The sequence below is a fragment of the Crotalus tigris genome, unplaced genomic scaffold (assembly GCF_016545835.1).
Source record: "Crotalus tigris isolate CLP2741 ecotype Arizona unplaced genomic scaffold, ASM1654583v1 scf7180000024337.5909745, whole genome shotgun sequence".
Lineage (NCBI taxonomy): Eukaryota > Metazoa > Chordata > Lepidosauria > Squamata > Viperidae > Crotalus > Crotalus tigris.
In genome coordinates, this window is record NW_024100507.1 from 94995 (window position 1) to 110625 (window position 15631).

The window sequence follows — 15631 nt, forward strand, 5'->3', positions numbered from 1 at the left end:
CTTTTTTTTCCTTTAAAGTTCACATATTAGAAACCATGCAATAAACCAGAGATCTTGTTCTTGCTTTGTTTGGTGTTTGTTTTCTCTTTTTGGTCAGAAACAATATTCTGCCTCAATTTTCCAATCTAAATAATTTGGACAGAAAATAGGACACGCCACTGTAGCCAGGTTCTCGAGCAAGGAATAGTGGGAGGAAAATGAGAGGATGCTAACCAGAAAGTATGTGCTGCTGCTATGGAGGCAGCCCTAATGAGCACTCCTCTCTGCTCCTAAATGATCATTGATTTTCTCCATCTTTGCAGATCTGAACAAACACCGTCGCTATGAGATCCGCATGAGTGTCTACAATGCTGTGGGTGAAAGCCCCACCAGTTCCCCCCAAGAGGTCTTTGTCGGTGAAGCTGGTAAGCTGAGCATCTGCTTTAAGAGGAGTCTTTCAACTTTGGGTGTCTGTGTCATGTATTTATTTGCCCATCTGAGGTATGTAGGATTAGCTCAGGGTTAAATCATAGAATTTTTGGATAGGGTTAGCTGTGGTGGTGCAATGGTTAGAATGCAGTATTGCAGGCTAATTCACTACTCATTTCCAGGAGTTCGATTCTGACCGGCTCAAGGTTGACTCAGCCTTCCATCCTTCTGAGGTCGGTAAAATGAGGACTCAGATTGTTGGGAGCCATATGCTCAATCTGTAAACTGCTTAGAGAGGGCTGTAAAGCACCGTTAAGTCGTATATAAGTCTAAGTGCTATTGCTATTGCTATCTGAGTTAGCTGTTGGGAAAACCATTGGAATCAACCAGTAATAAGCAAAAGATCCATTCTTTCATCAATAAAGACAAAGCTGTCAGGAGAACACCAGCAGACCTGCATCCGAAGAAAAGCAAGTCCATGGCACTGTATTTGATTCTCGGTCTAGTGCATTCCTGACTTACATTCTCTTTGTTTTGTTCAGTCCCTACAGCTGCACCACAGAATGTAGTTATACAAACCATCACGGCCACCCAACTTGACATTACTTGGGAGCCACCACCTCCTGAGACACAGAACGGAGATATCCAAGGCTACAAGGTACCAATAAAGATTATTTGTAGCTCAGGGTTGAAATGTGGTGTCCTTGGTGCTCTTTGAGCTTGGTTGTTTTCTTGCAGATGTTTTATTACCCAGACTAAATAACATCATCAGTGCACTGCAGTCCTAGAAAACAACCAAACTCAGAGAGCACCATGGACCCCCTCAAGGCTACAAGATAACCGCACAATGGAGGGGAGGGGAAGATCTTTCCTGGGGGTGGACTGATGCTCTTTTCACCCTGAAGAATGTTTAAAAATGGAAGCCAGAATCCTCTGCCTGATACAAATTGGGAACAGACTTACAGCTGTTGCTGTTTCTTCTGTCATTATTACATAAATACATCACAGGATATTCTTCTTTGTTGCTATATTGCTAATCTTTTGGGAATGCTTGCATTAATGAAGATTAGTGTCCGGCGTCAGGCTAGATGGCACCACAAAGTTTTATGGCATACTGGAAATTAGCACGTTCATTAATCCATAACATTTCACAGACTAATGTCCGCTGAATATTAGAGTTGCACAGAATTATCCAGAGTTATAGTTGTATACACTGATGGGGAGTGGATAGAAATCAGTGTGAAATAAAATATAGGAAAACATAATGATCGTTACAGTATTACCTGTGGTCATTCATAAAAAAATAATTGGTAATAACACAGGCATCCTGGAGATGACAAGTTAATTGTTTAGTCCTTAAGGTAGCACAGTACTCTCATTTGTTTTTGCTGATACAGATTAACCTGAGACTCTCTTTCTAAAAGCAAGTGTTTTTCAGCATCTTACAGTCCCCTCTTGCTCTTTTTAAAGGCAAAAATTATTCTGCCTATTTTTGTTTTGTTTTAATAATAGAGAAGAACATCTTTTCAAGGAACACAACCTCAGGAGGTCTTCCAGTATCATGGTGGTATCAGCTCTCTTATTTCCATTCTTTAAATCAGTGGTTCTCAACCTGTGGGTCGGGACCCCATTTGGGGTCGAACGACCATTTCATGGGGGTCGCCAAACAAGGCTGTCCGCCATTTCCCCCCTTTTCTTTGGCCACGCCCCTGGCACCCGGTGATGTATAAGTGATTGGGGGTCATCACAACATGGGGAACTGTATTATGGGGTCGCGGCATTAGAAAGGTTGAGAACCACTGCTCTAAATCTAATCCAAACCCTGAAAAATACTCCATAATTCTATCAAAATTGGTTGCACTATTTTGCGTGCCAGGATACTACAACTGGTTTGAACAGTGTTTCTTCTTGAACATTGCCCATATCAGATGGGTGGACTTCAACTCGTAGAATTCATCTGCCAGCAGCACCCAAGGAATTCTGGGAGTTGAAGTCCACGCACCTTAAAGTGCCCAAGGTTGAGAAATACTGATCTATTCAGTGTAGTAGCCCAGCATCCAAAAGTATCCAACCATCTGAAGTGATATGCCCAGTTCCAAGCACTTCATTTTGAGAAAAAATAATGGAACTAGTATAAAGGAAAGCAAGAAGGGTGATTGGGGATGGAAACATACAAGGAGAAACTGAGAAAATTGAGTTGGGCTTGATAGAATATTAAAAGAACTTAAAAGGATGTCACACAGAGGAACACGACCTAGTTTCTATCATTCCAGAGAGCAGAACATTGAGTAATAATCTTAAATTACGGGAAGGCAGTCTACAGTTAAGTGCTATTAAAAAAAGTCTGAAAGAAACAGTTCAATAATGGAACCAACCATTATGGGATGTGATGGTCTCCCTTCATTGGATATGTTTATACAGGAATGTTCAGGGATTCCTTAATATGGAATTCTGCACCAAATATAATGGTTTCTTTCCACGCTGAAATTCTGTGAAATGAGACATTGGGAGCCACATGCAGCCTGTGTATTAACAATTAATGTTGTGCAGCAGTTAAGATATTAGAATATAACAGAGGAGACCCAATTCCAATCCACCCTCTACCACAGAAGCTCACTGGGTCACTGTTTCTTGCTCAGTCCAATCAACACTAAAAGACTTTTGTGGAGAAAAATAAGTGGGGACATCACAATGTATATACCATTTTATGCTCTTAAAGGAATTGCGGAAGATAAATAATAAACATATATGTATACCACTATTTCATAATGTGAGCAAGTCTGCGGCAGCCCCACAGCTAAAGTGGAAATGAACAAAGAAAAAGAAAAAAAAAACACAGTTCCATATTTTACCTGTAAGTGATGCTATTGAGTTACAAATAGAACACTGGGACTTGGTGCCTGTGTATGCTGTCATCAAGGATGTTTTTGCTCCCTGGGGAGCTTTATTCTTGTTTCTGTTTATATCCCCAAAGTATAAAGGACAACCTTTCCAGCTCATGTAGTATAAGCACGATTCTTATATAGATCAGCCTTCTCCACAATATTAGTGCATTCCTAATATTTGGGACTAGCTCAAATATTATTATTTATAAATAAATATTTAATATAAATATATAAATATAAATAAATGTAAATATATTTATAAATAAATATATTATTTATTTACCTGTTTGCTTAACTTGTATTCTGCCCAAATCTGGGCAGCTTACAACAATCAAATGAAGAAATAATAAAACTGATAAATAAAATAAAATAAAATACAGCAAGGGCAAGGGCAATGAAAAGGACAGGTTATATTATTTTAATAGTCACCAAAACCAATATGCTTAACCCTTATAATTAGTAAAATAACATAATGTAATGTAATATAATAATATAATCCTTATACTATGAGAGCTATAATTTAACCCCTATATAAAACATTATATAATTAAATATTATAATATACTACAGTGCAGTATAGTTTAGGGATTAAATGCCTACACCAGAGTTCCCTAACCTGTCCGGCTTTGCGGAATGGCAGGGAGGGGGAGAGGAGATGGTTCTGCTCGAGTGGCCAGCAAGTGCGTGCGCAGCTCATGCAAGTGGAGATGTGCACATTTGTGTTCATGCTCGCCCGCCACTTCTGCAGCCCGGTTCCGAACCGCTCACGGCCCAATAGTGTGCTGCCGCCTGGAGGTTGGGGACCCTGGCCTACCCAACTGCAGGGATTTGGCAATGGTAGACAGATATGTACTCCAGAAAACATATTGGTTTTGTGACCTTATTATATGCAATTAAAGCTCTAATAGAAGTGGCCTTCATTCAAAGCAATGTCTGGAGCTCTCCCAAGTTGCAACTGCTGAAAGGCCACCTTGATCTATTGTCTCCCGAGTTGTGTAAGTTGAAAGTACATTATGGAGCCAGAAGTGTCCTCTTGCCAATCTTAGATAAGCATCATCTGGCTGCATATGTCCAATCAGGAAGAAGGGGACAGTTTAGAAGCCAACCAAGTGACCTTTGAGGAAAGCTGCTTTCTTGTTTCCTAAGAAACTGCAAGGGTGCCAAGAAGTGTTGCCATGGAACCTGTTTGTTGCTGTCTCTTTGGTACCATGATTTCATGGAAGGTCCAGCTTCTCTGTGGAAATCTGGATATCGTCCAAAAATGACTTCAGAATTGCACTGTGTATCATTCTGTTCAACCCATAAATCAAGACTAAGAATTAATTACTTACCCAGTCTTGCCTAGTGGAGGAATGAATAAACTTAATCTTGATATTTTCCAGTAGTAAAAGGAATACACATACTGTACTGAGATCCTCTGCTTTAAAATACATTTTCATTTCATTTCATTTCTCCCGAATTCTGTGGGGACATTTTTTTTTTCATAAAAAACCCAGGTAAAGATTTCCGCTGTGTGGTCCTGTCCGACTCTAGGGGACGGTGCTAATTTCTGTTTCCTAGCTGAGGAAGCCAGCATTGTGCGAAGGTGCTTCCATTGTCATATGGCCGGCTTGGCTAAACGCCAAAGGCACATGGAGCACTGCTACTTTCCTACCAAAATGGTATCTCTTTATCTAGTTGCGTGTGCATGCTTTCAAACTGCTAGGTTGGCAGAAGCTGGGGCAAGAACAGGAGTTCACCCCATTGCATGGTGCTCGAATCTTAAACTGCCAACCTTCTGGTCAACAAGCCCAGCGTTTTAACCACTAGGCCAACACACCCTGCTTAAAAACTCTTGGAACAATGTTATAGTTAACAATAAAAAAAACACGTTTAGAGATTCATCCTTGTCACACATCTCTTTTTTTGTGAATGTCCTTTTCTTATTATCTTTTTGCTCTTCAAAATCAAAACAAAATTCCATAAACTCTGAGAGACTTCTGCAGGATCTCCTTTTCTTGCTGATACCACTTTCTCTGTTTTAGATATTTTTTTCTCCTTTATTTCTTTGTCTCTGAGTGAGGTCATTATGTGCGACGTGGGGAAGATTTAGGATAGTGCAGTCACTGTGTTTACATTAAAATAAACAAATTCATGTTGCTAAAGAATTTAAAATGGTTTATAAATAGGATGACTTCATAGTACTGCACATCTACAGCTTGTTAATATTTGCCTTTCCTGATACTAGATGTATTCCTAGTTCTGACCTCGGATGGATAAAGATTTTCCTACAGTGGGACTCTTAGCTTCCCTGAGACCTGTTCTTGCATCCATGCTTCCCAAATCCTTCTCTCCTCAATACCCTCCTCCCTCTAGAAAATAATCTGGGAGAAGGCTCCCAGACTTGCCAAGCTTTGATTAGCAGTTTCACAGTTCAAGTATCATGACAATTTTTTCCGTACGTTAAGGAAAAGAAAAAGGGAAATAGTTTATCAAGTTCCAACCTTAAACAGATGTCTAGCTTGAAGCAAGGGAGAGGTAATGCTTGTGTAATTATTACCTGTGTATTTGTAAGGCAGAAAACTAAGCATCTTTGAATTCTTCAGGTAACTAGGCAGTTATTAAATAGGCCATTGCTTTTTCAGTTTCCCAGTGTGCTGTAGTGGCTAGGTGGCAGCACCTAGCTAGCTGTTGCTAGTCTCAAAAAAGCTTGGCAGGGTCAAAACTGATTAGTATTTTAATGGGAGACCACTAGGAAATCTCATGGATCTAGACTAGAATGGAAAATTATAAAAGATCCCAGAAGACAATGTAGACACCAAGAATCAAGGTTTACTTAAGGGAGACTTAATTTTTTCTTTTGAAATATCACTTCATTAAGTATCTTCATTATAGTTTACTAATTCATCAACACTGTCAAAGAGCGTCTTTCTAAAGAGTTAATTAAATGCAACTGTGTCTGGAAGAGGATATTGAAGAATCCAGGTGTGAGGCTTAGGATAATTGGGAGGGGGGCTTGCTACATAAAGAGATATAACTCTGAAAGAAAAGGTGTGATACATAACCACTGGAACGAAAACTTGCTAGTTTAGGAAAATTTGACTTTTCATGTCCACATTTTGGAATGGAAGAGTAGGTTCATGTGCCAAACCCAAAGAGAGAAGTAAGCATCTTTATTACATCCTCTTGCCTCTTTATTTTCTCCTGCACATTTTCCTTCTATATCCTCTGATTGCGTTCAATTTCCCTTGCTCCACAGATTTATTTCTGGGAAGCTCAGCGGCAGAATGAAACCGAAAGAGTGAAAACACTCTTCTTACCAGAGAGTGGTGTCAAACTGAAGAACCTGACGGGCTACACTTCCTACCTCATCTCTGTCCTTGCCTTCAATGCTGCAGGTGATGGCCCCCGCAGTATCCCTATCAAGGGCAGGACCCAGCAAGCAGGTAGGTCACATAGCAGGAGAGGCCCAGGTCAATAGGCATTTAGAGGTGGAGGAGAGACTCTGCATCAATTGGCAAAGGCTTTGCTAAAGTGGACAGATGCCCAGATACAAATAATGTTCAATCACTGTAGGAGAAAGAGTGGTAGAACCTGGGAGCAGAGTTAAAAGAGGGATCAGCCTAGAATCCCTAGGTAGCCACAAGCTAACTAAGTTCAACCTGTTGTCACTTATCTAACTCCAAACAAGTGCTAACAGTTAATTAAGAAGATTAATGTCAGGCACAAAAGACCAGGTCCACATGTGAAGATCCAATTAAACTGATTATTGCTATATATCCTATGTATAGGAATCTTCTCAGCTAACTATTAGTACCTATTTGAAGTTAGATAAGGGTAAAGGGAATTCAAGGGAGGTTAGACTTAGTTCGCTTGCGACTATGTAAAGATTCTAGGCCGATCCCTCTTTCAACACCACCCCCAGGTTCTGCCAGTCCTTCTCCTACAATTATTGCTTTACTAATCCCTCCATTAGCGGGTCTGTGTCCAACACTGTGCATAGTTGTCTGGTAGGTCATGTTTGTTTATAAAACATTTTTAACTTTATGTAATGACTCTGGGCAGCTTACTATTTTTTTTAAAAAAAAAAAGATAAATATCACGAAAGAGCAGAAAAGAACAATAGTCACACAGAGAGAACAATAACATTCTACTTCCCTATGCAAAACCCAACCAAAAGAGATCCAACAGCCGCATAGCGCAAAGCATAGTGGAAGAGCCAGATTTTCAAGGCTTGTTTAAAGGCAGGAAGGGAGAGTTTGTTAAAGATTTCCAGATTCCAGCTCACCTGTTTCTCAGTACATGTTTAAATACATCTGGAATCCTTTTAAGTTAGGTGTATCTGTCAGACCAGTAGTGACATAATGTCATATACCTCCAAACTTTCAACAGCTTTGTGATCATAGAGTCTGCCCATGTCACAGTTTCTAGTTCTGAATTAGAAAAAAAAATCCTTTCATCTGTCCTCTAGAAGAAGAAAGGAAATAATATGCTAGTATCCTGTTCTACCCAATCTATGCATTTGTCTATGTTTATGTGGCGATTTGAAAACAAAATCCTTCCTGAGAGAAGGGTCATATCAAGGGAAGATCAGTTATAAAATAATAAATAAAATGCCATTGAATGTGGAAGCTCGAGAGTGATATTACAATATGTCTATGTTCAAAAGCCTTTTAAAGTACCTGTGGCTATGCCAATAAATTAGTAAAACTGCAGTCAAAAGCCATTCTGAGAGGGAATGGGGTGGACAGTGAAAGAGGTTCAGCTATAAAAATGCATAGAAAAATTGGAAGTTCCATGAAAAGATGACAAACCTCTGGAAATAAGAAGGAAGAAGATTGACTGCAAATATTACGTCTGCCCTTGTTTTGGATAAAAGTGAAAATATTGAAGCTGAGGAACAGTTTAACAGTAACGGTGCACATTTTCTTTGATTGAAAATACGAAAGGAACTCAGAAGAAATAAGGAAATAGGAAAAGATTTGCCTTTATAAATGAGCCAGTAGATGGGGCCTTCTGTTGGTGGACTAATAAAAATGTCTCCCATATTTGCCACCAGTTGGATGATGCAGTTAGATAGGCTAAATATGAGTGGAATGAATTACAAAGAGATTAACCGTTGCTGATGTTGTTATTGTTATTTCCCTTAAAAAAGATTCTGTGCCCTGGCTTCATTCATCTTACCACTGTTGTGGCTTCCTTATTTGGCCCTCACAAATGGACTTCAAGTTTGAAATCTCCCAGCCTAATTTGTTTATTTCTTGTTATAAAGGCTCGCAGTATTGCCCAGGGTAACATGACACGGCTATGTTCCCCACTTCTGCTGTTCCTTTTCAATGCCAGGTCAAAGAACCATGATGAAAGGAATCTATTCTTGTCTCAAAACATAAGGACGTTTCGTAATTGGTTCAAGAATGATAGGGCCAAGAACTCTCTGTTATAAAAGAATAAAATCACAGAAATTATCCAACTCTAATTTTGTGTGCAGATCCACCATGTAGATCTGGGATCTGATTTGATAACCAAACTGTCTTCTGTTGCTGAATATGCATTCTTGCCAGGTTGAAATCCAACAGAATATTCAAACTACTTAGGCAACATTTGATATTGAGAGAAAAGGCATATGTTGCTGTGTAGTCTGAAGCCCTGGTCTCCATCTTCAGTCACTTGTTTTGTGCATGTTGGTATGACCTGTTCCCATCCCACAACTTCTGGTTTGATACACATTTCATTACAATCTCAGCTTACATGTCCGGATCTGGGCATTCTCATAGAATGCCCAGAACGGAGTTCCAGCACCTTTTTTGGATGGAACCTTGTAGGGTAGGCAAGGCGGGTTGTATGACGTATGTGAGTTCCGGCACCTTTTTTTTTTTTTTTTAGAAAAAAAGCACTGATCAAAGGCAATAATATTTTTTTTTAAAGGGGGGGAAATATGAGGGGCTTGTTAGCCATATTCAGCTCTAGCATCTGGATTTAATGACATGCCCTTTAAGCTGAGGGCATCATCAAGGATCTAAGCTAGGATCTTGGTTATCTTTGTCCAGAGGGAGTCAATAGAGCCTGTACTAGGAGCTGCTTTCCTAGCTTCCCTTTTCTGGAATTCTTAAGGCAGGGGTGTCAAACGGACGGCCTGCAGGCCGGTTGCATCATGTAGAGGCTGCGCCCACCCCAGCTCCGGCAATGCAAAAAAAAGTTGCGATATGTCACGACATGTCACGTGACATGGCAAGTTTGACACCCGTGCCTTAAAGTTATTCTTGGCAAAACACAAAAGAATATGAGAAGAACCATAGCAATGGATTTTGGCCAGAAATGTTAGAGATATTTTCCTTTATTTTCCTTTTTTCAGGCCCCCTGCTCAGCTCGTCCCGTGATTCCATTTCAGTTCAATCTGTTGGATTCAATTTGTTTCCATTTCTTTTGAATGGAACCAGAAAAAAGGAGAACGGCATTTTGCCTACGGCTGTGATACAGTAGTTTCTCTGTCTGTAGTTCTGAATGTCATAATGAATGTTTTCTTAGCACTGCCACCACTCAGCCTCCCCTGTTCCTCTTTCAGGTTGTCAATATTTTTTTATTCTTACAGGATTTTTTAACTTGGCCTCCCAATGTTTTCTTGTTAGCAAGTATGAATAGACAAATGGTTTTTAACAGCCTATCCAGCTTTATTCTTTTATTCTTCCTTCTTCTTTTTTTTTTAGCTTTCATAAGCATTCAATATTAACTCAGCTAGAGGAACTAAGACAGGGAAATCTCAAAGAAGTCTATCACCTACACAGAATTTCAGGAGGACAAATTTTAATGAAGTCAGATAAAAGGTGGACAGCGTGCCATGGCTCGAAATTCTAGAACGGCCTTGGTTGCTATCCTACCAAGCACTGGTCTACGGCCCATTTCTTGACTGCTGATTCTGTTACTGTTGAAAGTCAATTCTGAAAGGCAGAAGCTATCCATCATTTTAATATTTTCATTGTCAGTTCTAAGGCTTCTTTCTGGACTTGTTATTGTTTGTTCTTCTTTATAATTTAATCATAGTTCCATTTTTCATTGCTCCTCGGTTTTCATTACCAGAGCTTCCAGTTCATCTGCATTTTCAGCTATCAGAATAGCATACCAGCATAGGACAGAGTATATTTCTTCCCCATTTTAAAATCACATTCATATTCTTCCAACCCATCCTCTCTTAATATTTATTTATTAATTTTTTTACACCACCTGCCTGTCAGCAACTATGGCTATAGGTTGAATAACGATGGAGCATACAGCTTTATTTCACTTCTTTGCTAGTCTGGAGCCGATCTGTTATATCATATTCCACCCTGGCTGATTCCTTGTCCTATATGCATGAGAAGAACAAGTGTTCTGGGATTCCCATTTTCTATTGTTAGGTAACTATTTATTTTATTGATATGAAAAATAATTCTCACAGTTTTTGAGCCAGATGTTCATTTGCAAAAGGAAATATTGCATCTTTTGTTATCTAAAATTATAATGCTGCCAGGGAAGAAATTTTGCTCCTTTAGCTAAAAACAAAACAAAACATGCTAATCCAAACCATCAAGGAAGGTGCAATTAATCAGGAAGAATGGACTTTTTTTTAATAAACTTGCTTTTCAAGCTAATTCAGAGAACCAATCTGGTTTTATTGAGCATATGTATGCTGTATAATGTCTTACTTCAGACATTATTTTTTCTTGAATATAGACAAATGATGAAGGAATGTTAATTTTGTTTTTGATATCCTTGGTAGGAAATCTATGTATATGTTTCTTTTCATTCATCTTGGTATTTCTGTTAGAAAAACATGATAGGCAATAATGTGTTGCAAGACAGAGGTCACAGTGGGGAAAGGAGAGAGAGAGAGAATACTTTGTGATCCATCAGCTTTCTGTTCAGAATAGACAGGATTTCTCTCCCTCTGCCATATGTTTTGAGAGAACCAAAAATCATCTTGCTTCTTTTCAATGAGCGTAACTAAATCTGTCCTAATTTCAAATTAAACCATTCCAGTCCCTTTCTTTTTAATCTCCTTTCAAGCATTGGTTGGCACTCAGATCTGTTTCACGGATCAGAACTAGTAAGTCAAGCTAATTTTAATTTCTGCACACAGGGGGGGAAAAAAGTGATGACCTGCTAAGTGAGCTGTTTGCTTGGCCTTTGTGGAAAACAAAGAGCCCACTATCTGGGTATTTTTCTATGAGCAAAAAATTGCTACTCTGTGAGTGCGATTTAAGTTTCGTTACAAAAATAGTGCAGGGATAAGGATTTTGGATGAATGTTGTTGCAGGTGCTAGATACCAGGAAGAGAAGACTTGATTGCGGTTGTGGGAATTCTTCATATGTACTTAAGCCAATTGAGCTATTTAATATAGTTGCTTCATTGCTGATGTTTAAACTACTGTGGGAACTGCTTTATGGCATAGCCTTTATTCTTCAGAACAATCCTAACCGGTTGATTATGATTACTGTACTTGTAAGAAAAGGAAAATAGAAAATGAAAAATGTTCACAGCTTTGTGTGTGTTGATAAAGCCAAACTTCCTGGTATGTAATGGTTCCCTTTCTCATAGGAGTGAGTAAGTTGGAAGGGATAGTTGATAGTTTAACACAGGGGTCTTCAAACTTGGCCCTTTTATGACTTGTGGACTTCAACTCCCAGAACTCTTCAGCCAGCGTGCTTAGCTGAGGAATTCTGGGAGTTGGAGTCCACAAGTCATAAAAGGGCCACATTTGAAGACCCCTGGTTTAACACAATACACTCCAAACACATCCCAGTCATGATTGTCAGTTTTGCATTTTCTTTTCTTCTTTTTTAAAAATTTCTAGGGATCTGACTCATGACCTACTTTCTAAGTAGAGTTTTTTGTTGTTGTTGATTTCATTCATTCCTTCTCACCAGTGTCACAAGCCTGCCAAAGCAGCTAAATGTTTCCCCAGATAACCCAGACATATAAAATGTCTTGGTTGTCAAGGAAACCAAGAGCCCAGTGTTAAGGAAGGAAAAACAATCTCCACCTGTGTAAATTTATTACCAAAGAAGAGGCATACAATACCGCCTTATTGTCATCCTTTTTTTCAAAACCAGCAAGAGGGAATTATTCAGTCCCAGCAGATTAAAAGGTTTAACGCAGCTGAGAAGTCATGTTAGGCAATTCTTGTAAAACAGACATATAAGATTAGTTCCTTTTCTGGATTTGAGTTTGACTTCTTCCTTCCTTCCTTCTGCAATCTGAAGTTGTAAAAAAAAAAAATAATAATCCTTGCCCTGATAATTTGCTGAAGCTCCACAGAACCTTGAGTCAGCCTAGCATAAATGCAGAGAGCAATTGAGTTCTCTCCAGCCCGATTTCTGTCTCCTCCACATTTTTCTGTCCCCTCCAAGCAATTCAGCCAAAGAAAGCAGCAGGACACATAAAGTTTTTGTGCTGAAAATGGCCACACTGAGAAGGGAAGCTACACACGGAAAGAGAAGCACATGTAGGGAGCCTCTTGGAAGACTGTTGTCAAAATGTGGGATTTGAGGCAAGGACTAAGAGAGTCCTATGCTCTTTGGTAAATTCTGATGCATAACTGTAACGGAATTACAGTCATGCAATTCAATGTCTCTTCTTCCACTGACTTCCCAACCTACAATCTCCTTTGTTTTAATAATTAAATAATATATTAAATGTAGATGCTGCCTCCCTCCCAGCAGCTCTAGGTGGTTTTCACAGTTCATGTTTGCTTCCATATTGACTTCCTGGTTACTTTGTCTCCCTTCACTGGCTGTTCAGAAAAAGCTGTACACTGGCTATGTTCAAAGGGAAACTGCATTTTCCTTAATGAGTTATCATTCATTTTTCAGACTCTTGGTCGATACCCATGATAACTTCAATTTAGGTCAGGGGCGTCCAACTTTGGCGACTTGTCAGATTTGTGGACTTCAACTCCCAGAATTCCCCAGCCAGCATGGGAGTTGAAGTCTTAAGAGTACCAAGGTTGGACATGCCTGTTTTAGATATGTAATATAGCACTACTCTTCTTTCTAATTATATTATTTCTATCCTCCAAGCCCCCAGTTCCCCAGGCTCTGTCAAATTCAGTGAACTTACCACAACTTCTGTGAATGTGTCTTGGGAGCCCCCGGTCTTCCCAAATGGAATCCTGGAAGGCTACCGGCTTATCTATGAACCCTGCATGCCTGTGGATGGTAAGGAAGTTACAGGGAGCGGATATGCATGTCTGGGTGTATGTGACCTACTAAACTATGTACAACAATTAATGGCAAGGGAACACACCTTGCTGTCTTAGGAGAACATTCTAATTTATAACTATAGGACTACAGATTTAAAAAGTTAGGCTGTCTGTAACCAGGACCTTTTGAACTTAAAATTGTATTGCTACATCTCAGCTGTATAATCCATCAATAAACACCCAGCAATAAAGACAAGGAATCCTAATAGCCATAACTTAGTTAGAAAAGATAAAGGTATTCTTCAGACAACCTGAACCTGGGTGACTTTGTTTGTTTGTTTTATCTGCAGTCCATGTAACATAAAAAGCAAAGTCAAGCTCTGTGAATCAACATAATTCAACAACATAGATGTCAAATTGTAGTTTTCTACAATTTCTCACTGTGTTCTCACAGGAAGGATTAGAACAGTGGTGGGATTCAGCTGGTTCGCACCACTTCAGCAGAACTGGTAGCTAATTTTTTGTTGCCCAGGCCCAGAATGGACTTCCGGAAGCATCCACACAGAGAACAGGTTGTTCACATGTTTGAATCCCACCACTGATTAGAACCACTGTAAAACCATCTTCCCAATGCCCAATCCTGTCAAATGGCCTGGTAGATTATCATGGACGATGGTACTGAAATCAGCCACCGCTTTTCCTGGCTGCCTTATCCCCTGGGCCAGACCAGGGTGCTTTTATTGATTGTTCCCAGACCATGCTTTATTCCCTACTCTACTCAATCTCCTGGAGCCGTCTCATAATATGCACCTTTCTGCCTTCCAGGGGTCAGCAAAATTGTAACTGTGGATGTGAAGGGAAACAGTCCTTTGTGGTTGAAAATCAAGGACCTGTCCGAAGGTGTCACCTACCGATTCCGAATTCGAGCCAAGACTTTCATTTATGGGCCGGAAGTAGAAGCCAACATCACCACAGGGCCAGGGGAAGGTACATCGAGGAAACTGAGAGAAGAGATACCTTTCTCCATCATTCTTCACCTAATCTTACAGATCTTAACAACTAGAATTTAAACTAGGACCGTGCCCAGTAATAAAGCACCACCATGCCCAGAAATACTTCCTCTATGACTCCGGTTTTTATAGGAGTCTGCCTAATCTGCCTAATTTAATAGTACTGGATTCAGTTTCTGAGAAAGAGCTTCTCCTTGTCTTCCAAGCCTATTGATTACTATGACAAAAGTCATATTTCTTCTTTCCTCATGTTTAAGCAGAATGGAATAAAATGTGCAAAATGCCCTGTTTATAGGTGGCTGCTTTGGATATATAGAATAAAAATAGAGCTGGAAGGGACCTTGGAGGTCTTCTAGTCCAGCCCCCTGCTCAAGCAGGAGATCCTATATCAGTGGTGGCAAACCTATGGCACGCGTGCCAGAGGTGGCACTCGGAGCCCTCTCTGTGGGCATGCACGCTGTTGCCCCAGCCCCGCCTACACCCCCCCACAACCCCCTCCTCAACGCAGCCTGCCGGAGGAGAGGCTATTCCAGGCGCAGCCCATGCAGAGCAGCGCAGCCAAGCACATGGCAGCCGGGCAGCAGGGGCAAGACTCCACCCTCGCGCCCCATCATGTGCAGATGATGCTGCGGGGTGTGAGTGAAGGGCATGGCCGCCATGGCGCTGCAAGGCTGCCTGGGCGATCTGTGGTGAGTGGCCCTGTGGGCGGGCAGAACAGGGGCAGAGTGGGGCTGGGGGTAGGCCAGTTTTTGGGCACTCGGTCTCTAAAAGATTCGCCATCACTGTCCTATATCATTTCAAACAAGTTACTGTCCAGTCTCTTATGTGGCCCATGTGGGTTTTTAAAGAGAAAAGAAAAATCACATGATATTTCTGAAACTACTGACCTCTAATATGATATAAGAGGACTCTTTGTAAAAGGAATCACAATTGTGCTTATTCAGTTGTTCCTTCATATGTTCAAGTGTTAAATCCAGCATTGTAAACAAGCTATTTTAAGCTCAGTAAATTTGGATTACCCAGTATTTGGAAAACTTTCTCTCTGGCAGCCACTTCAGTTTTGCACATGGAATGTTTTTCTAGCTGATAAAAGCCTATAAATAGCAGGTATATTGTTTAATTAACCGGATGGCTAACATCCATGTTAAACAAAAACGTCTATAAATTCCTGAAT

General features: G+C 40.2%; 1 protein-coding gene across 2 annotated transcripts in view; it reads left to right on the top strand.

Moving 5' to 3' along the window:
- Positions 1-15631, top strand: part of LOC120300023 (protein sidekick-2-like) — a 36793-nt gene that overhangs the window by 6257 nt on the left and 14905 nt on the right. For both annotated transcript variants that reach the window (XM_039325505.1, XM_039325506.1), the window contains 5 exons: positions 303-404; positions 951-1066; positions 6532-6718; positions 13326-13463; positions 14273-14434. In XM_039325505.1, coding sequence (XP_039181439.1) covers positions 303-404; positions 951-1066; positions 6532-6718; positions 13326-13463; positions 14273-14434 — 705 coding nt within the window. The remainder of the gene's footprint in view (positions 1-302; positions 405-950; positions 1067-6531; positions 6719-13325; positions 13464-14272; positions 14435-15631) is intronic.